Consider the following 23,036-nt stretch of genomic DNA (forward strand, 5'->3'; position numbering starts at 1 on the left):
TCAGCGGGGAGGGAGGAAAACCTCTGTGCTGAAAGCACTGCAGAGGACAGCAGTGGGGAGAGTGTGTCATCAGCCACTCGAGCAAAGTCCAGCTGGGCGTGTGAGCCGGAGCTCTCGGCCACCTCGGGGACGATAGCACCAGCATGCTCCTGCTCACTGCGGCTCTCTGAACCGTCGCCAAGGAGCCAGAGCTGGCAGGGTGTAGGAGCAGACACCACTCATGCCATCATCCTCCCTGGGCAGCACAAGCAGAGCAGGGATTTCTTGCTCAGGCATCCTCAGGGCAGCTGGTAGAGCTCATCAATCACAGACTCTTTTTCCCAAAGCAGTCACAAAACTAGAGGCAGAAACAAGGAAATAAAATCTCCACTTTCCAGAACAGGAGAGATTGACGGCCAAGCTTTTGCATTGTTTGTACCAGTATAGGTCTATTCATTCAAAAAAAAAAAAAAAAAAGATGAGGACTCAGCTTCCAAAAAGTCACTTGCTCAAGGTCACAGGCTGTAGCAAAGAAGGGATCTGAATAGTTTTTCTTAAATGAAAATACACCTTCTAGCCACTCTCCATCACATTTTTGTGCATGCATTTTTGTAAGTTTACCTTCTTTAAAACACAGTAACAAAAAATGCAGGTGCTTTGATGCCCTGCCGGGTTTGGGACGTGAAGGGTCTGTCCATACCTTCAGACTCCAAATTTCTAATTACAGAACGCTCCGCAGAGGGATTCACAAAACGGAAATAATAGCCCCATCAAGAGCCTTACATTATTAGTGCAGAACTGTAGGAGACTGGCGAGTAAATGGGAGACATTGCTAGACAAGGGAAGAATAAACAACAGTCCTGGATTTTTCTGCAAAAAATCTGAAGCATCTGCAGCAAGGGGAATCACCAAATTCAAAAGAGTTAGAAGCTCTTTTGCTGTGCTGGAAAAAAGTCTAGTGAAAACAGAAAAGCTGTCTCTTTCTGAAAGCTGCGTCTTCCAGTGACAAGTGGAGACCAGAGGAGAACAGAGACTTCCATCCGGAGACTAAGGGGTAGGAAGATAAGTAAGAAACTTAAGATGGGCAATCAAAAAGAGTGAAAACACAAACACCTCCTTTGCCTGGTGGCTAGTTTGTGATTATACACAAATTATAAAAGGAAACCTTTTGTGTGGGATAATGTAACATCCAGCCGATCTCCTTCCTATCAGGTGCTTGGCTTATGCACAGGAGAGAAAAAAGAAGATCAAAGGAAAAGATTAAAGGAAGCAATTTTCAATTTTAAACACAGCATCTTAACGTGATAGAAAGGACTAGTCAAAGCAGCTGAAAAACGCTCAGGGTCTGGGAGAGACGCCTTGGCTGAAAGTACTGCAGTGTTTTCCATATTCGTCTGCTTTATTTTTAAACGCCCAGAGTCTTTGCTTGATCAACACCTCCTTGTTAAAGAAGGAAGCAGAGGAGGAATAAGGGGCTGTGGAGACAGAGGCAAATGAGCTTGGAAATTGATGATCTCCTCAGCCATGAAAGTCAAAATTCCTGCTTGAAACTGAATACTCCCGGAGAGATATGCAGGCATGGGGGAAAGGGGAGGGAAGGAAAGAAAGATTTATTACTTAAGCAGAACTAAAATTTTGCTGAGAAAAAGGGCTGTTCGATCCACGTCGGAACGTCAACGGAAGATCTGAAACTGGATTTGTCAGATTTCCCCTCTCCTTTTCATGCATAAAAAACGCAGGGGAGGTGGGGGGGGAGGGGGGAAGCCACTGAAGTCCCTTGATCTTATGAAGCCCTGAACTCTTATATGCCATTTATAGCCCGAGCTGGAATGACATCCCCCTTGATTAGCAAACTGTCCAATCCAGCTGCATGTGTCAGGATTGTACGAGGCACTAAGTGAAATATATATATGCCCTTATAGAGTCTAAGACATTGGGTCCACCTCCAAGGCACAGGCTGTAGATCATTCTGACCGCTGCTCTTCTCCCAGGAATCACTTTTTAGGGTTTTCTAAAAGTTTTTTGGGGGCACCTTTACTTTCAAATTCAAACAAAACAAAATGGCACCAAAGAAGGACGTAAAGAAACCCGCAGCAGCTGCAGCACCCGCACCAGCACCAGCACCTGCGCCAGCACCTGCACCCGCGCCCGCGCCAGCTAAACCCAAACAACCAGCAATTGATCTCAAGAGCATCAAGGTAAATGGATGAACGTGTGCTGATCACTGACCCAAAGCGCTCTCAAATGGGGAAGCTAGCAGACTCCCTGCTGAAACCTGCAGTGAAACGTTGTGTGTGTTTGGTTCCAGTTTGGGGACTGCAGTGAAATGAATGAGTAACCTCAATCCATGGATTTCTTGATCTGGCTGAGCTTTTGATTGTTTAAGTAGCTGGAGGTGTGTAAGGCATGGCGCATGATTTAACACAAGAGTGAAACCTGGTGATTTCCAAAGCATTTTGGAGGGTGGCCCTCAGAACTTTTGACCAAATTAGATCAGTCTAATCCATTTGGTAAAGCTGAATTTAAAAGTTCTGCCAAAAAAAAACCTGAAGTAGATGCATGAGGACTAGAAAGGGTTAGTGAAACCTGAAATGCAGTGTTTTCCTATAGTGCTGTATTAAAATCATACATTGTTTTGCAGTCTCCCCTCAAATTCCTTTCCAAATTTTAACAAACATCTGATGACCCCTTGGGTCATGTGTTTTGAGATCAGTATTGCTTATCTCTAAAAGCAGAAACTCAAAAATACACTAGAAGAATAAAGAGAGGGATTTGGCAGTTTCATCTCTTTTTTTCCCCCCCCCCCCCCCTCTATTTTCATCATACAACAAACATTGATTCAGACTATGAGCTGGAAAGCCAGGTATGGAACTGTTTCAGGGGATTTCCTCTCCCCTTATAAGTTTGCTTATAACTTGCAAGTTGCTGCAGATTGAAACTAACGAAGAGGAGAAGTCTTTCCGAGGTTTCCCTCTGCCAACGCTTTCATTTGGACTCGTATTGTCTTTAGACTTTGCATGCCAATCAGCATCATTAATTGTTGCCTTGACACTTGAAAGAGAACTCCTCCGTGCTAGGAAATTCTTTATTTAGGAAAGAGCAGAAGGTGGTGAAGTAGAGAAAGGGATGAAGAGACAGACCTATTTCTCTGGCCATGACTATAAATAGTTATTCTCCACCTACCTGACAAGCCGATTGGTCCCAGCACCAGTTTACAAAATTCTACATAAGGAATCATGCCTATTATGGAGAAAAGAAGGAGTACAAAGACTCCTAATGGGACCTACTCCTTTTAATCTCAGGATGAATTCTGGTAAAGTTACCTTAATAAATACACCCTGTTATTCATACATTTCCAGGATTATGGCCCATTTAGTTAAATCTCCTGAAGTTTTCTTTAGTTTTCCCAGCCTGTTCCAAAAAGTTCGTATTTTGCTGAACCAGTAGGTAGTTTCCAGTAAGAGTGAATCTGAACTCACTGGCAAAACAAAACCAGGAGAAGAAATACATTTTGAAATATTTAGAACAATCATAATAAAGGCTATGCAGAGAGTCCACTGGTTTTGAGAACACTGTCAGAAAATTAGATTAGACCTCACATTTCACTCATCTCCAGAGAGGAGAGGAGACAAGCTATCTTTCCTACTAAATAATTTAATGTGATTTGATGGTGCTCTCTGTCCAGTTCATTAGGAGAAAATAGAATTTTCAACTGCAGTGATCCTAGCTAATCTATCTTTACATAAATAGTAGACTTAATAGTATATCACTAGTTAAAAAATGGCAGGCTGTGGTCTGAGGCATCTCTGCAGCTCAGTACAACCCACTCCTTTACCCAGACAGCTCTATTACAGCAGGAGATATATACTGGTAGCAAAGAGAGAACAGTCTAGGTTTGGTCATTTTGAGACTGATAAAAGAAGATAGTCTGCTTAAACTTTCTCTTTCTCTCAGAAGATAATATCAGATACAATATTCTCTCTTTGAAGCGGGGGGAAACCTGGACTAGTAAGAACAAACCATTCTTTTAGCGCTAATGACAGCACATAAGCATCACTATTTCTATTTGCAAATGAGTAAAGATAAGAGCAGCATGAATGAGAACCATACAGCAATGCAGTGGGTACCCAGCCGCACAGCACAACTGTGTGGCCGTGACCATACCATGACGCAGAAACCCACGGCGCATGTGAGGGCGACAAATACCCCCTCCATCTCCTGACTTTCCCCCCTCACCCAAGCCCTCACAGCAGTCACAGCCTGCCCAGGTTGTGGTGCCTTGAGCATGGAGCTCTTTGAGAAGAGATCAGGAATGATCACGGCACGGTTGATCCTGCCTCAGGGCAGAGGATATGGACTGGAAGACCTCCCAAGGTCCCAACCAGTCCTGGGTTACCAAACTTCTCCCTCTGAGAGCTCAGGCAATGAAGGGAAAAAATGCCTTCTTATAACCGACTTGCCTGGGAGATGTATGCGGCAGAGTCAGGAATCTAATCCACGCGTCATCCGGACTTTCAGTCCAGTCCCTTCACTAGCGTTAGCCAATCTTTCCAGTCAACCAGGGAAGCATCAGCCCAGGAAAAGACATGGCATCATTTCCAATGAAAAACTGGAGGCAGAGAGTTCTTAAAAAGCTAAGCTTTCCACCCAGACTCTCTGTAAATGATCCTGCCATGGTGCTCTTGGCACAGACTACGAGGAGTAAAGTCAAAGCCTCCAGCACTTTGAACAGCATCAAGTAGCCTCTCCTCCACTCCTCAGAGGAATTAGTGGCCATACTGAAGCTTGCTACGAATGAGGGGTCACTAGAAAAGCCAGGCTGTGTTGCTCACGATGATTTGTGGACCCACACAACAGGAATACACATGAAAAGGCTTTCACAGCTTTCATAAAAAGACACCTACACTCCTCCTAACTGTTATGACTGGAGCTGGTAAGAGTAGAATCACTTAATAAGGATTTATTTCCACTAAGTAAGCCAGTACTGGCGGTGCGCTTTGTTTTAAATTGGCATCAGAGATTACAAGATTCTCCACAACGAAAACTTAAGAAAGTGGTTTCCACGTTCGGTTTCCTTCTGGGTTACCCTTACTCTTAGATGCCCTGCTTGGCATATCTTCAGGGAATCTGGCTTTCAAAGCCTTTTGGGATGCACACTTTGAAAGTTAGGTCTGTTTTTAAGAGGTCTCAGTTTAGGTACTTTTAAATGCAGGCACCCTAAAAACGGCCAGTCACCTTCAGAAGCGGTGACAGGCCTTTCATCCCACTTGCTAATAGAGATTGCTCCTTCTTCAACCTAAATTGACCCATTTAAAACAAGTATTTGGTGGTTTGCTAGTACTAGTAGCAGCTGGTATGAGATTTGCTATTTTTGAGCACCATCTATTGACTACAAAACTGATTAGCAGGAAAACTGAATCCTGCTAGAGGCAAGACTCTACACTCTGCCCTTTCTCAGCTCATCTTTGGCTACAGTACAACAACCACATGAAGAGTCAAGGCATGGACTGGGAGAAGGAGGGTGATTTTCTTTTGACAGGGAATTTTAAAGCCCCCTTTTTTCCCTACTTGGAAAACAACATAAAACTCAGAAATCTGCTTTGCACAGATCTTTTGAAGCTGAACTTTCAGTTCCAGTTGTCCTTGCTACTCGCATGCCCTGGATTTGAATGTTAGCTGTAGAGGTTAATAATTTAAACTGGACACGTCTGAGCATTACCACGTGGACTACAACAGGAACAGACCACAATTAAGAGAGGAAAGACCACCTGGGGCAATTTCTTAAGAGCACCCAGGAATTTTGTACTTAAAATGGTAGCCAAGGACAGTCCCCAAAAGGCAGCTCATTCGTTTGGTCAACTTCCTTCTCATACACACACTGCAGTGAGAAGAAACTTCCAGTGGATGGCCAGCACTGTTACAGGTGTGTATCTGCAATAACTGGGATGGGACAACTAAGGCAGTGGGGAATGGATAAACTTCATATTGCCCATGTTTCCTTGCGTTTAACTCGACCCGTATCACCGATGTAAAAGAGCGTGTTGTTTTTTATCTGAAATCCAAGGGCACTTCCCAGCACACACCACCAGTCATTGGCCCAAATCCAATCTAGTACCACTAACTGCAATGCTTTGGGAGCTGAGTGCTGGAGATGCTGAGCTCAGCGCCTCAGAGGCTTCCACTAAAAGATAGCACCCCTGTCTGGCATCACACCAGGCTCCATACACCTGCGTGACTCTAGCAATGCAAAGCAGTCAGGCTCTCACAGCTATCTCACAAGCTGCAAGTGATGCTCATGTGGCAAAGTGTGCTTCCCATACCAGTGTGTTCAGGCCTGAAATCCCAGCACAGAAGCCCAGTTATGCAATGCCCGGTTGTAGATAATAAATTACCTGCATCTCCAGGAAAAAAAATAAATAAAAACCAGAACAATCGATCAGCAAAGACTAACTAAGCCCCCTACTTAACTGTGTGATGCACGATGAAGCCTGCTGCATGGAAGCAAACTTGTGTGATCGTTTTATTTTTAAATACAGAGCTCTTAAGACAGTATAAAACTGTTTCTCCGAGTGTTCTTATTGCATTCACTACTCAACTAGGTCATCTCTGAACAGAAATTGCATTGGATATAACCAGAGAGAGGTAAACTCGCTAAATGCACTGACAGAAAGCTTCTGGGCTGGAGGGCAAGTGCGACTGCAAAAGTCAGCTGAAGCACTGCAGGAGAGATCATGCTGCAGACAAACTTCTTTTGATGTGGTAGAATGAGAGCAGGAACGTTAATAGTAGCTTCGCTCATATCGCTAAGGGCTTTCTTAGAAACTGGTAGGGTTTTGGCTGAAATCGTTGTTCCAGGCCTTCAGATTGTGCCTGATCCAACTCCAGTGAGGACTCCGGAGTGATTCCCTGGGACATATATACCTATTGGACAAGGTCGCAAGGGTCCCTGGGTCACAGGGTCCCAAGTGCCCCTTCAAGCATAAAGGGGGCAAATGCAAATATGACTTAAGTCTTAAGAAACGTAAAAGCACCCATCTGACACCACAGAGATCCACTTCCTGCTCCAACTTTGACCACTGGAGATACTGCGGCACTCGGGATCCACCCAGAGCAGAACAGCCCTAGGCAAATCCTTTGCCCCCGGCAGCCACGCAGCCTTCACCAGGGCCACCCACAACTGCGGGCAGACACAAAGGCACTGCGTAGCCAAGACACAGCACAAAGGCGTCCCAGTGCAGGAAACCTGGACATCAGACTCAGCTACACACCAAGACATCCCTTTAGGACAGTGTTGAAAACCAGAAGGAAAAAGAACAAATGAAAAAAAAAATCACTATTTGTCAAAAACACCTTTCACACAGAACAATTTTCAGAACAACTTTGCCTTTTTGTCCTAAAGTGCTACTGAGCAAGGAGTCCCTCAAAAATAAAAACTACCCATGTATCAGCAGATTTTTTTTCTTACATTTGATAGCCTAAAAAATTGTTTGAAAATGAATGATTGGTGCTAAGATCCATTCATAGTAATTCACAGCTTCAGCAGCATTTAAAAGAAGATACCTATAGCCTTTGGAAGGTCTGAAGAGTGACAAATTCTGGTAGAAATAATGGAAGCTAAAGCAAATTACGCAAAGAGTAACATTTCAAAAGCTCACTTAAACTAATTTCTAGTGTTAGCAGCAGTTGCAGGGGGGAGCCCTCCTCTCCTCAGCAAACTGAAGCAAGTCAGAAATATTTCTAAAATACTGTTTTAAACTTAGAGCACAGAGAGATAGTAACAAGATATTTGAATTTATCTTATGCAAGGTAAGAAGGTGACTAATTTAGCCAGTGACAAGTAAAGAAAGAAGTTATCTGTAAGGGGATATGAGACAACCATAGCTGGAAATTTGCTCCTGCTTCCCTGAGGCTTTCTTACGTCTTACACCCATTGCCAAAAAGCACGTTCAGCTGGCTGCTTTACTGCATAGCACTTAAAGGTCAAACATCAATAGTTTAAATAATATTAATAGTCTAACGTGGCCACTGGGAGGCACGTTAAAACAACAAATCCCTCTGAGACTGGAGGAGAGCTCCAAAGCCTCACGTTTCCTCCACACATTCCTCTCGATTATACACATTCACGCAAAAACAAACGCAATTAGAAAAAGGGACACCTTTACCAACGAGCCCAACTGAATGCTACTTTCCCCTACGAAGCCAATGAAATCTGTGCAAAATGGTATGATCAGCAGCACTGCCAGAGCACAGTTCACCGCCAGACATTTTAGAAGGGCACACTCATTCGTCAAATCGGCAACGCTCATCCAAAAGTTCTTGTGCAGCTGTACAGTAACTGCGCAGTTAAAAACTTTAAAGTAAAAAAAACCATTAAGTTACATAGAGCAGTTGTGTGTGTGGGGGGGGGGAATACAAATTCATCCATGGTTAAATTCATAAAATAAAACGGGTTTTGAACTATTCTTCCAACCCTGATGGTAGCTCACACATAATTCTTTCTCATATATTACTGGTGCTTGTTTTTATTCTTTCTTCTGCTGTATTCCCAGAAGGTTTCATTCTGAAAAACAGAGCTGTTTCTTGAGAGCTCATCTGCTCCTAATGTTTCTTTGCCCCATAAAAGACATGGGGCTGAATCCATGAGGCTGTTGACTCTTCCTTAAATGAGAAGCAGCCTCTCTGAGATCCACGGCATTGATCATAGAGCTATCAAGCCAGGGTGAGGGACTGGAGAATGACAGCCCACTTTTCAGAGGCATTCGAGAGCTATGTAACCTTGTACTTGATGATGTCTACTAGAAAATATGTGCAGCTATATTAATCAAGGACCAGGTATTAATGGTGAGCAGATATCGTATGAACTGCTGTAGCCACAATCCAAGCCGATCGCTGTAGGAGATTAATTATACAAGTCTCCTAGGGGATTCTCTAATTTTCTCCCCTCCAATTTTCTCTGAGACATCCAGGATGTTCTCAGCCTCTTCTACGGAGAAAGTACTTTGAAATATCTGGCAGTTCTCTAATCAAATCCTAACAGAGATGATTCTCCTCTCTATAATTAACCTAAAGGGGAACAAGCAGGTAGAGCAGCTTTAGCTTCCACTAGCCTCTTTTCCCAGGGCTTTTCGCCCTACCCAGACATTTACAGATTTACAGTGAGCGCAGAGTGACTGCCACTCAGCGTGGCTCTACTTTAGCCCCGGTGCCCACCAACCTCAACAGGTGCACACAGCACCACGCAGCAGAGGTCTGGATCCTACCGCCCAGGAGCTGGTGATCTGATGGAAAGTCAGGAACTTAGACAGCAGCTTGGAAATAAACATTTGTATGGACTGGGTCTTAGCCTTACCTGCTGAAAAAGCTGCATTCAGCTCCCCCCCCACATACACTCTATACAACCAGGGTCTGGTCAAAATGCCTCTATCTAGCAACAAGTGAGATATAAGGTGGATGCAAACAGCACTCAGAAACCCCTTTTAAAACCTTTTATTTGGTGTAAACATCCTTCTGGATAATAATTAGTCCATTAATCAGGACTGAGTCAAATTGGAGAAATCTTGGTCCTTATGGTCTTTCCATTTATTATTTCTACTTGTTTTTTGTTGTTTTTAAGGAGCTTTTTTTATACTCAACTTCCTAAGGTTTCAAGATCTTCTCTAAAGGCCCCAGAATCATCGTTTTCTGACAACACAGAGAACATTGTCAGGATCAGAATAAAGATTGGATCCACTGTAAAATATTCCTTCCTAATTAGAAGTTTAATTTTTGAAAGGAGGGCTTGAAGTATTTTGTATCCTGAGGCCACCTATGGGTGCCTTTACTCAAACAGAGTAGCATTTTAAGCCTGTAACAGGCTACGCTGACTTAGAGCAGGGTGATTCTTAATGTGAGAATATGCAGTGTGTCCATGCTAGAATATTTCTCCACAGCAAAATTCTGTCCAGCACACTTTTACTCAGGAGTCAGCAATAAAATGAAGGGCTGCTGTAGTAAACCAGTATTTTCTTACATAAAATCTGAGCTAAAGTCCCATACAGTCAGGAGTTCGATCGGCTTAGATGGAGATCCCTCTCACCTCAAACGTACTTGATAGTCGATCCGAGCCAGCTGGTTAATCCAGAAATCAATTTTCTATGTCCAAAACAAATCTGTCCCCAAACATTTCCTAGTTAGCATCTAAAATCTTTTGTGATGGATTTTGTTTTAACCAACTGTAAAGGTGATCTGAAAGAGAGAAAAAAAATGTTCTAGAGAACTAATCCAACATTTCCTTAGGTAAAATAAAAAAACAATTTTTTTTTTTTAAATCACATTTTCAGGGGAACATCTTCCAGTTGCCAGCAGTAGAAAGCAAGAGGCTGAGGGTAAATGGGAAATTCCACAAAAGACAACATGCTGCACTGACCCAGGCAACACTTCAGCTCTGCCAGAGCCTTTAGAAAGCTCCTCTGTTAATGCATTGGGACTGATGGCCAACTTCTGCATTAACTTTCTCACTGCCCGAGCTCCAGCCACAGCTAGTATTAACCAGGGGGTCAGCACTCTGTTTAACTTGTGGTGGCTAATGCAGACAAAAGCATCAGCTCCCTTTTCTATGCAACCCAACTTGGTCATGGCTGCACTCTTTCCTGAATATGTTCCTGTTCCCAAACGCTAATAAATTACAAATAACAGAACAACCAAATCTGAAGGCTGTGCAGCATTTTTCATGCTTGGGATGTTTTCCAGATATTCCTCCAAAGTGCAAAGAATCTGATTTTACAAAATGTTTTTCAGCTGAAATGACTTACTTAGCAATTTCTCTGTAATTATCTCTTTAGTTTTTACAAGGGGAGGGAGAAGGTTAAAAACACCAGTCTAACTAAATATTTTGACCTATTTTGATTTTTCAGTTAAAAAAATAAAATTAGGTCTGCCTGGATTTAACTCTTTCTTTCAGAGCCCTCAGTATATTGAGAACAGTCAAATGTTCAGAAAGGTTATACTTATCTTTTGGGGTACCTAATTGCACTAAAGGAGAAAGAATCTCTCTTATTAATCACATTTTATCATTGGAGAACCTGGAAAGGAAAACGTGCAACAAAGGAAATCAATAGAAATCAGAGAGCCTGGATCTGAATTTGCAAGAGAGTCCATATCTGTTCCTCAACTATTCCCACCCTGGCTGCATAACCCTCTTGACCCAGTTGAGGTGACAAGGAGGAGAAATTTCGAGGGAGAAATTTTGAGGAAAGTCTTCACATCCTTTTACAACATCTCATAGCATGAATTTGGAAATGCGGTCTGGGCTTGGAGGATGCTACACAGCAGAACTAGGCCTTAGCTACTACTGAAGAAACTGCAGCTTCTCCCTCCTGTGATGTACCTGGGAACTCCTCACTTGCAAGCCCACCATGATGCCTCTGCTCTGCAACCCGAAAAGCAAGCCCCCTCTTTACCCACTGCTAAAAGGCATCTGCGTGCTTTACAAAGCTTTTTGGGGAGTCTCTGCCTCTATCACTGCTTTTCCTTTGCATCTACATCAGAAAAACATCTTCAATTCTACCATGCAACTCCTCCTCCTCTCACCACACCAGCGAGCTCAGAATCTCTGGTGCTCTGTTTAATGCCAGTCCTATAAGGAAGGGGTCCTACAGAGTGCAGGCTACTGCAGACAGATTTCCTGATGCCCTGCACGGTACACCTCCACATCAGTTGCAAGTCTAGAAATGCCAAAAGGTGTGGATAAATTTGCTCTAAAAAAAAATATTAAAAATCTGGAAAACATGACCAGTGCAGAAGAGCTCAATAGTCAGACACCACCTGTGTCAGCATGTGACTCTTCCACTCAGCACCAATACCTAGATTGCACCAGGGCAGACAAGCAGCAGCACCACTGATCTAACCTTGAGCAATACGTTATCCAAATAAGGGGCTGAGCAAAGCTCAGCAGAGGTACAAGGAGTCCTAGCATTTTCATGGGCTTTGAAACAAGCCCAGAGCTTGCCATCCAGCTGCACCTAACAACACGCAACCAACAAGCCACATGGAAAGCCAGGCTGCTGGGCAAACACGTGGGACTTCTTGTTCCCAGTGCTCTTCGCTCGTTGACTTGATAGCTTATTGGAGAAAGAGGAGTCCTCCCTATAAGGAGGTCTTGGTAGGTCTAGATAAGGAATATCCCCTCTTGACGGTACAGACCCAGAAATTGCTGACATGATTCAAACTTACTGCTGCTTGCTGCTCCCTGCCTCTCTCCGGCCTCCTAAAAATAGTCATTGTAAGACGTCCATCAAGACATGGAGCCTTCTGTCACCTTGCCCTAAGAAAGCTAAAGAACTCGCCAAGGGGAGTGGCGGTTTCCTTCTGACACCTAATCCAGGCAATGTCGTCAGTGCCTCCACATAAATAAGAGGAAGAAAGGCCAGGAAAGCAGGACCACTCTCAGAGACCTCAGCTAATCCCTCCTGCCTGTCTGCTGCTCCAACTCTCAATCATGGTGGGTCCACTGGAAAGCTAATGTTTAGCTGTGAGCCAATGTGTTTTATAGGAGTAAATCCAGCTTCTCGCTTGAGTCAGTTCTAGGGGGAGAGACAGGCCAGAAGTAAACCGTTTGGTTTGAGGAAGGAAAGCCAAACAAACCTAATAGACTTTGTTAGGCTGTCCAGTTTGCCTGAAGTTCTGCACTAGGCAGAGGTAGAAGTGCAGTTCCTGAAGCTTCAGACAGGATAGTTAAAATTTGCTAGAGCTACCTGCTAAGCAATTTTTATCTGATGCGACCTGCTAAAGTTGCAAGGGAAAATAGCAATATTTTTATATAAGAAAATATCATAATTTAGTATTTGATGAAACAATGTACTGTGAAAAACTAATTTGAAACACAGACTTTAATGAATGGGTTTATTTTCTATGCTAATGTAAAAAGCTGCTTGTTAAGCAATATTACTCCAAAGGAGCCTAATAAAATGGGTCTATATTAAAGCTGTAAATGACCGGATTGTACATTAACAACTCCTTTGCTAGTTAAGAGGCTTAAGATTTGTGTTGCTTAAACTACAAGCCTGGCTTTCCCTAGGATGCAGATTTCAGCAGAATCTTTAAAAACAGACCTGGTGATACATTTTTACAAGGCAAGTTGTTAGGTCAGGTTGCCATGGCCTAATTGTATCGGGCAAGACAGAGATGCCAGAGCGCTCAGCTACCTTGTGCTATTTGCTTTCTCTCAGTGCATTTTCAGCAGTACTAGTTCTCTTTTTTCTCTCTTTTTCTCCCAACTGCAGTCCTTCACTCCTGACCAAATTAATGGTAAGTGAAATAAATTAAACTTTAACGGTGGGACAAACATACTGGCTACTGAACACTAAATAGTCACTAGTCTTAAGAGCTCTGTTGGTATCTGAATTACTTCAGCATATCTGAGAGGCCACATTTCTACTGTTTTGGAAGATGACTCACGGATTGAGCTGGATGCTTTAAAAAACAAACAGGTTCTCCCCTAGCCCCCCTTTCCTAAGCTATTTTTTTGTGATTGATTTCCTTCCAACAGATCGAGTTCTCCAAGGAGCAACAGGATGGTAAGTTACAAGACAGCCAATGTGTTTTACATGTACATGGGCTCAGATAAGAGCTACAAGCTAGGAAGTTCAACTTTTACAAAAAGAGGACCTAGGTCTTTAGCTGGTATAAATCACCACACTCTTGACTTCTGAGGTGCTGTGCTGACTTGCACTGAACAAGAATCTGACCTTAGATTCCCATGTAATTTATCCAGGTGTTTATGTGTTGCCTGAGCTGATAAGTTCATGCGACGGTATGAAGAAGGAATAGGCCGGAGTTACCGGCTCTACCTGATGAATATTTTTCAGCTGTGTTCATGTAATGACTGTTCTAAAGGATGATTAAAATGGGTTTGGTTCTTTAAAACCACAGGGGAATAGGACAACAGAAGGAGGGAGCAAGCAGAAAATTCAGCTTAGGTGCAGTGACATTGCAATTTTATATGAACAGGAGGTTTAAGAGATTTCACCAACTATCTGCTTGTTACTTTTGCCAGGAGGTGTTGTGGAAGGGGAAGAAGAGAGGTCATTTTACTGTAAATGTGTTTGTGAAGCATGGAAATAGTTAGCAAATAAATGACTCATGTGAACTGTTGCGTATAACGTAACAGTCCAGATATGCTGTGATTCTAAAGCACCATGCTGTATTTCCAGCTTCTCAACAAGCCACCAGCAAGTTCAAGATTTTTTTTTTTCTCTTCAATCTGCTAGACAGGTCTGATTAAAAGTTCTGACATTTAAAAAAAAAGAATCACTACTGAAGCCTTAGAAATCTAGGCCCAAGTGTTTTAAGTATCTTCATAGATGCATTTGGGGTCTAGTAAGTAACATTGGGTTTAAAAAAATAAAAAAAACCACACTCAGAAATATAGTAGACTCCCTCACTGTGAATAAAGTATTTTGAAGGAAAAATACAAAGATTTACTAAAGATCCAGAGGCAGAGAAATAGCTAGAAGCATGTCTTAACAGAGAGCCCTAAACTTCCTGAACACAATCCTGCTCTGGGTTACACCATCATAACCATCAAAAGCAACAGGGAGGGGGGGTACAGTGCTGTAAATGTGCCTCTTCCTCCAGCCCAAACTATCCTGATCACAAAAGAATTTATTTGGAAGCATCCTTGCTATGTAATTCTAAAACTTTTACAAAAGATTTGGGAAGGTTTATGGAAAAATGCCATCAATTCAAAGCTACTGGCATGTACAACAAAGCAACAGACTTCTTCAGCTTCCTTCCATATTTCAGATCATCCAGCTGCTGTAATGCTGTGATGACTGAACCAAGTAGGGGAGCAATTAAAAGCCACTAGGGAGAGGGAGGATTTCCCTGAAATACTGATGCTCCACCCTCTATAGCTATTTCCGTCCATACATGCTGACAAACCAACAGCTGGGCAAAACCCTGTTCAGAGACCGATTTTAGACTTGCTTACTCCATCAGAGGTATAAACGAAATACCAGCAAAGATATATTGCAGTGAAATGCATACCTGAGACACAAAGATAAAATCAGGCCCTCTTCTCCGAACCAGGGAGCTGTGTTCATAACCCAATGAACATAAAACTCCATGAGATTTACAAAATAGAGAAACTCTCCTGATGGCTTTGCTAATAACAAATTGACATTGTTTTACACTTAATTCTAGCTAAATGTCTTTCGTGAACCAGGAGGAGGACTGGATCATATGGTATAAATCAGCACAGCTCCACTGACCTCTAGCAGCTGCTAGAGCAGGAGCCAATATGAAGCTAGTAGATTGTAAGAGGAAGCTCTTAGCAGGTCCAAAAGGCCTCAATTTTATAGTCTGCAATAAACGCTGTAAGGGGAGAGGGTTAGCAGTAAAGGGTTATAGGTCTCACATCAGACAGTAAGGGGATTAGTTTCAGACCTATTAGATTACAGCCTAGCAGGCCTACATCCTCTATCAGCAGTTTTACTGGGTGCCAGCAACTCCTCCAGTGAGGCGGCATATGGACGGCTAAAGGAAGAACTCCGTTCCGTGCGTCCCCAGCATAAGATGGACAAAGACATAATCTGCAATGTGGTTTATTGCTCCTAAATCTGCCCCAAAGCAAAAAGAACATTCTACCTACACATGCTGCAAAACGCAAAGCCTCGCTCATTCATAACACCCTTTCAGATCAGTAAGCAGCTAGAGAAAGACATTTCACCTGGTTTTCTTGAGTTAAAACACAGCATGGTCAGATACTGCAGTGCAGAAGAGATCAATAGCATAGACCAAGCTGCCCTTGACATATGAAGGTCGAAGATAGCTTTTTAGCTAAACCCTTGAGTTTTTATACATGTTTCTTTACTTATTGCAACAAATACTTCTAAAAGATTGAAAAGATATAGTAAGATGATTAACACCGAGTTTTGCCAGCTGAAGATGAAGACTGGCAATTTGATGAAGGTGACTACCAGCACCAATTTTTATAGAAGTATCAGTACCCCAAGTCCTCAGTCTGCAGCAAAGGAGAAATAAATGAATGATAACCAATCTGGGGTACTGAGCAAAATCTAAAAATTCATGTAATGGGAATACACAGGAATAAGGCGCCACACAAGCGTTGCCACTGGAAAAGTTGGATCTTCGTAGATCTGTAAGAAGCAGAGACAGATCACAAAGGGCAGACAAGAGACAAAACAAACATGGGTAAAAACGTCATTAGATGGCAACTTTAAGGGAGAGTGAAAGTAGGAGCATGTGAAATCCACCTTTAAGCTTCCCATTAATATTGCGTAGCTGAGGCTCTGCGATTGCAGTCAGGACCCAAAGCTGGCAGATGTTTTGCACCAGCAGGCACTTTTACAGAAGAGTCTCAGTCCCATGGTGAAATAAAACGGAGCAGATTATTCAAGAACATTTTCACCCTCTGCTGCTATGGCATGTAAAGAAACCTGTTCTTGAATGGCAGCATTTGCAGCAAACTACTCTTCAGTGCTTGAAATAACTACGGGATCAATTACAAAGCTATTGATAGCTATCAGAGCCAGGAAAGATATGAAAGGTAGATATAAAAGTTTAAAAATAGTAAAACCAAAATGTCAGAGGGGAGGCGTTTTTCTTGGGATCATGGGCCAAAGATTCTCCTGGCTAACTCTCCCAGAGTTGGTGGAAAGGTGCCAGGAGACAACAGATTCGCATCTTTGTCAATACAACTCGTCAATGCAGAGCTGCCTGGCATGATTTAACTCGTGCTCTTTCCTTGCAGACTTCAAGGAGGCCTTCCTCCTCTTTGACAGGACCGGTGATGCCAAGATCACCCTGAGCCAGGTTGGCGATATCATCCGCGCGCTGGGGCAGAACCCTACAAACGCCGAGATCAACAAGATCCTGGGCAACCCCAGCAAAGAGGGTAACTACTCCACAGCCTCTCACACGGCCCTTCTGCAGGCTGTGGAAATATTAGTCACAGCAGGAGGGAGGAGAACTTTCACTCTTAGGGGAGCACAGCAATCTCACCAGCAGGGATACAGGGAATATCTGCAGTTCCTTCTGACTGTGGCGGTGCGGAATACAGAAAAACAGGGATCATTTTGGTGCAGGTGTAACACAGACTTACACAGTTCGTAGGTCCGGCTGTGCCTCAGCCACTGCTGAGGAGCTGCAGGTCCATTTCTAACAGCTGATGCTCTCCACTCCTGAGGTCCTTCCAGTGCACAAGCCAAGACATGCTCTGAGACTGGAAACCCACTACTCTATTTCCACTGACTGTGGTGGTCTACTTAAAACAGCTACAAACGCAGACATGTTGAGGCATATGTTGGCCACTTACTAGCTGTCATGTTCTCTCTCCTTTCCTCCCCTCCCAGAGGGAAAAGAAATGGTAAATACCATGGTAGCCACCTTTTAACAGGGACTTGTCTGCAGGCGAACCTGATTTCAGTCATGCAGGACCATACTAAGATGGGCTAAATTACATCCAAACCCTCAGGCGTGGCAGAGGGGATTCTGAGGGACCATCCAGAGGACTTCAGTTAAGCATTAGCATCAGTGGGAAGCACTAAGCAAAGGACTAACAGAGGTGAGACCATCACAGTGCTCTGACTATAGCAACACCTGACAGTGATTTTTGTGCAGTTGGTAGTAAAACAATTTCTACAACAATTATATATTCAAAAACCTTTCCTATGCTTTCGTCTGTCATGCTTTATATCTGCCCAGCTAAAGGTTGCTCTTTGCAAAGATCAAAGGAAAAAAATAAGCAATCCCATTATTTGACAGCCTTGTTCCAATGAAGGCCGTTTGGAGAAAGCCTCACTGAGGACTAGCACCTCTAGGTCACAAAAACGAAGGTGTTAAACACACTAAACTTGTGAGCCCTTGGACCTGCACGCTGAATGTATGCAACAGTGACTTTGAACACATGCTGGGTGGACACTCCTATTTTTAGCCAGTTTATTTTTAAGTTAATAATCTCTGCTGCCAGGTCCAAGAAAGCCCGCGAAATAGGAAAACTAATTTGTTAAAAATAATAAAACTCGAGACCGAACTGTAGGGGCTAGAGCAAGAGAGTAAGTTCAAAGCAACAGAACTGCTCTGGGTATTAGTTAAACAAACACCATTCATGTGCTATCAAGGTTCAGTTTACTCCAGCTCATAATATGGTCTTATAGCATACAGTAAACAGGTTTCAGCTTTTTTCTTATTAATTCAGACACAGAAGGCAAAGTTTTCTGCCTTGCTCCTTAGAAGGAAAGATCAGAGATCGCAAAGAAGGTTACAGTGATTTTTAGTCAGCTTTTTTCCGCCCCCAAACCAACAGCCACTTTGAAACCTGAAGAGGTCAGTAACATGATGTAGGCAACTCCTGGGGCTTGCCCAAGTCCTAACAACCCTCTCTGGTCACCTTTTCTCACTGTGTTTGGGGCTCCAGATTTCCATTGAGTTGTCTTCTGCAGCTCCATTCCCAGAACGCTATCCTTTCAAATATGAACTTACACAGCAAGTTTCACTTCTGAAAGAAAAGTACAACATGCACACGCACACAAACATAAAGACTGTGTAAAGACAGAGCTGGAGCAATGACGTGAAAAGTCAGATGGATGTGAAAATGTAACCTCCCATGATAAGACAGAACCCAGATTCTGCAGCAGAACTGCCAAATCCTGGGGCAGAAGCTAGAATAAATGCTGTAAAAAGGTGCGCAAATGAGGTGGGAGACAGAGTATCACAGTAGGAGAACACAAACAGAAGGGTCTCGTAGTGTAGTAACCGGTATTTTCTTTCCAGAGTTGAATGCCAAGAAAATTACTTTTGAAGAGTTCCTGCCCATGCTGCAAGCAGCTGCTAACAACAAAGAGCAGGGTACCTATGAAGACTTTGTTGAAGGTCTGCGTGTTTTTGACAAAGAGGGCAATGGCACAGTCATGGGGGCTGAACTCCGTCACGTACTGGCTACTCTGGGTAAGGGATCATTATCTCTGTGAACATTTAAAAAAAAAATTACTGCTCTCTGAAGGCATGAGAGAGGATGTTCTAACCGATCCAGGGAAGTAGGAGGCTTAAAAGCCTGACAAGACTCTGCATTTCCTAACTGGGAACCCAAAGGGAACATGAACAAAAAACACAGTAGGGAGCCCAAAAGAAAAGGTTTGTTCTACTGTTTCTCAACTCAGGCTAGGTATTAAGAATGCCTGTAACTTGAGGGATAGAGAGAAAAGGCTGTAAGTAACACAAAGCATACAGACAACGACAGAGGATTTGCCCCATAGCTTCTTCACTTTGTAGCATAACAAGAATCCATGTGTTTATGTGCATATGCAGGACATCCATCTAAGAAAAGTTAAAATTAATAAAGCTCAGTTCATTTATAGGTCTTTTTTGTTACTAACTCAGGAAGGAAGGAAAAAAAAAAGCCTTTGGAAAAGCTCTAGGGTTCAACCTCAGTTGAGTGGCTGTATAATAATTAACTGGGCTCTCCTCGTTCTCCAGGTGAGAAGATGACAGAAGAGGAAGTAGAAGAACTGATGAAAGGTCAGGAAGACTCCAATGGCTGTATCAACTATGAGGGTAGGTACAAGGGTTCAACACCCTCTTATCCTACATTTCATTTCTTTCTCTGAGTTTCATCGCAAGCGGCTTTTAATGGCGAGGCGGCTTCCCAGGCAAATCAGACAAAGCTGCACTTGAGTTATGCTAACAAAGTAAAATATGCCTGAAAATGACTGTTGCTATTTGCAACATACTTAGCCTACAGTGTTACTACTAAAAAGGCTAGATTTAGCCACAACAGAGAAGGCTACTTGCAACACCTAAGCAAGGAGAGAATTTGTCATGTACAACATTAAACACTTAGAGCTTTATATTTTATTAGGTCAAATCTGATCAGGAATTTGTCTCTATAATGCCTTCAGCTCATGAACAGCTCTTCTTTTTAAAGGTATTTCCCAAACTAATGTTTGCTGCTCCGTCTAACTATCATATCTGCATTCTTCCACAGCATTTGTAAAGCACATTCTGTCCGTCTAGGTGGACTTCCCCAGATATCAAGTGGTACGTTCTTCTCTTTTGCATGCTTAACCTTGTCCCTCTTGCTATGCTTAATAGTTTCTACCTGCTCATGGCCAGACACAGCTTATCCAATCAACATGATATTGTTTCTCCAATCATATAAAGGAAACCAAAATAGGCTGTTGTCCAAGAGCAAAGAAAAGAGGAATCCAGATGCCTGGATCCTGTTCTAGAACTGGTGGAAACTGATGCAGTTGTTAGTGGATTCTTCTAAGATAACAAATATATCTAGATCATGACAAATGCTCAGTTTATCTGTGGAGATGGAAATGCTCAAACTGAAATATCGTCCCAGATCTCTGTTGTAAGGCAAAATTAGAGCTTAAGCTATGCAAATTGGCAGCTTGAGACATTTATCCTACAAACACTTTGAGATCACTTGTTGGGAGGGACAGAAAGGAGGAAAAAAAATCAAAGCAATAGCTTCTGATAACTTGTAGAATACAGTAAAAGCAGAGAGTAGCTTGAATACCTTTGTGAACTACTGAGAACAGCTCTTCAAACAAAATGAAGTAATCATCTGAAAAGTATTCTAACAGTGATGATCAGTGGTCAAAACAGGACTTCAAAAGCACCTGCACATGTATAAGTACTGTACAAGTAGGATCAAAAAAAAGGTCTAGATATGCTGCTATGTTGTCCACAGGAGGAAAAAAAAGCAGCTGTCTTTGAAATACAAACATAAGGTATGCCTGAGGGCCCATTTAAACTATCAGTTATAATAACCTGGGAAGGACATTTCTAAGCCTTGCATGAAACAAACACTTTAAAAGGAAGCAGGGAGAAATCAAGGGCTCAGTTTGTCATTTTGCAAGTGTTTCTTCAGATAAAGTGACTTCAAGTCCAACTCTCCCATTCGTTGCCAGAACAAGCTGAATTTGGAAAGACCAGACTGCACCTGAGATTTGTCTCAGTGAAATTCTTGCTCTGTCAATCACTGTCAACACAGAAACCACACAGGACTGGACGATGGGCCTCCAAACCCACTACTTTTTACCACTGCATCCATACGTATCACCCCGTGGGCCACCAGACTTCCATTTCAACAATTGAACTTTCACCAAGGCAAGCTAGATGAAACAAAGTGCAGCCATCCACCATCCATCCTTCCAAAGCATCTTTTTCCAATTGTTCCATTGTTTCCAATGTTGTTTGCCAATGAAACTATGTAATCCTCCCTTGGAAAAATAAAGCATCAGTAAATCCTTGTGGTCACTCTGGGGCTATGAAGTCTTTCTTTCTCTAAAGCTGTTCAAACCCTACCCAAAGCAGCTCCTAGTACTTGATTTATTTTCTCTGTATATTGCATTTCACAGAATAAAGTTCTATGAAAAAAATATATAAACATCATCTTCAGGAAGTCACACTACTCAATCTGGATGAAAAGTGGGCTTTTTGAGGATAGAGAGAAGGAGCAATTAGGGAGCTACTCCCTAGATTAGCACTTAATTGCTCTTGGGAGAAGGACACAGAGGGTACCTGTGTCAACAGCTCCAAGGCCAGTATCCGCCCTGGTCTCTCCTACGTGCTTGGCAGCCTCTCCTGGCGAGGTGCTGCCCACCACACCCGCAGCACACAGGCCTGGCCTAAAGACAGCCAGGGCAGCCCTGCTTCGGGGCATCATTCAGCAACTTCCCAGTAAAATCTCCTCCTCAGTGCTGCAACTGCAAGAAAGGGTCCCCAGCACAATGAGGAAGGGGTCCTAGCTACCGGATGTATTTATAGCTTTACGGACAAATACAACAAGAGATCAGAAATATCAGCCATCCCTGAACGACTCTGTACCAGGGGAACCGGCCCACGACAGTCCCTCCGGGGATGGCAGCAAGAGGAGCCCAAGCTCCTCTTTGGTGACAACCATGAGAGTAAAGCTGTTCTGTCACCTGTGCATCCCTGCCCTTAAATGTAGCTCCTTTCTCTTTTCCTTAAGTACTCTCAAAGCTGCCTTAATCTCCCCTCTGAGCGTCAGCTTGTTCTATTAAAATCCAGCTTTGCCATATTAAGTTACTATGCATGAAATGACCATAATGCAAGTGACAACAGGTGCAGCAGGGAGTGGAGGGGGAGACAGCATGAGAATAACCCACAGCGTGCCGGCAGCTGGCAAGGCAGTAGCTGCCTCCTTCCTGAGGCTTTGCAAAAAATCTCCCACTTAACCCCTCAACATGCTGGCAGACAGGACTAAATTAATCACCAAATTATACCCTGCCCAGAGACCTAAGTCAGCAGGTTATTTACAGGGGGCTCCTGCATGTACAATAGGAGAAACCCTCGGGAGAAGGGGAAAGAAAGAGGTTGTTATTTAATCGTGTCCTAAAAAGGCAAGGAAAGAAGTGTAAGATACATTAAAGCAAGTTATTTATAGTAATTCAACTTGAAGGGTGTCTTTCAAGGGACTGCTAGCCACTCTCCGGTTTCTTAGCATACTGCATATATGCAGGTTCCATGCAGTTCCTCCTTCCAAGGAAACTGTGCACCACAGTTGCTGGGGAAAAATAAACAAAACAAAAACAAACAAAAGACCCACCAAAATAAGGTTTTCCCATATGGACCATCAGCCTCCTTTTTACACTTCCCCGTCACACTACACAGGCTGGTTATACGACTACAGGTCAATCTCAACACTGGGTTCCTACAAAGTCCTAAAACAAAAAACAAAAAAAACAAAAACCAACCAACCACCTGAAGTTTCCATTAATACTTCTCCTCCTCCAGAATTGCAAGTTTTATTAATTTTTAAAATATTTGGGCCTGAACTTGGAGATGTTAAGACATATTAACAGTATGGGATGACTAGGGCAGAAGTAGGCAGGGTTTTAAGCCTCATGGGAATACTCCCTGAAATTATTTCTAAAAATCCACATTCTTGTTTAAAACAAAATCCCAGAGTATGAGACATAACCAGCCTAGTAGTATTTCTCTGAGTTGCAGCTCCCAGCAAGAAAGGTAGCATTATCTATATTACTCTCACTCTACAAAGATAAGAGCAGAAATAATTTTTTTCA

The 23,036-nt window shown here is 42.9% G+C and overlaps 1 protein-coding gene and 1 long non-coding RNA gene across 5 annotated transcripts in view; one reads left to right on the plus strand and one right to left on the minus strand.

The window, feature by feature from the left end:
* LOC138067613 (uncharacterized) overlaps window positions 1–23,036 on the minus strand; it is a 73,153-nt gene that overhangs the window by 41,037 nt on the left and 9,080 nt on the right. The window lies entirely within an intron of this gene.
* On the plus strand, window positions 1,924–21,246 carry MYL1 (myosin light chain 1). Of its 2 annotated transcripts, none has more exons than XM_009688666.2 (7): window positions 1,924–2,177; window positions 13,505–13,532; window positions 16,730–16,873; window positions 18,751–18,924; window positions 19,453–19,530; window positions 19,961–20,013; window positions 20,898–21,246. In XM_009688666.2, the coding sequence occupies exons 1-6, from the start codon at window positions 2,040–2,042 to the stop codon at window positions 19,987–19,989; spliced, it is 591 nt and encodes a 196-aa protein (XP_009686961.2). In that variant the 5' UTR covers window positions 1,924–2,039; the 3' UTR covers window positions 19,990–20,013; window positions 20,898–21,246. The 2 variants fall into 2 exon arrangements, with proteins under 2 accessions (XP_009686961.2, XP_009686962.1); XM_009688667.2 differs by lacking the exons at window positions 1,924–2,177; window positions 13,505–13,532 and adding exons at window positions 12,380–12,457; window positions 13,239–13,263.

Source organism: Struthio camelus, chromosome 6 (assembly GCF_040807025.1).
Source record: "Struthio camelus isolate bStrCam1 chromosome 6, bStrCam1.hap1, whole genome shotgun sequence".
NCBI classification, from domain to species: Eukaryota; Metazoa; Chordata; class Aves; order Struthioniformes; family Struthionidae; genus Struthio; species Struthio camelus.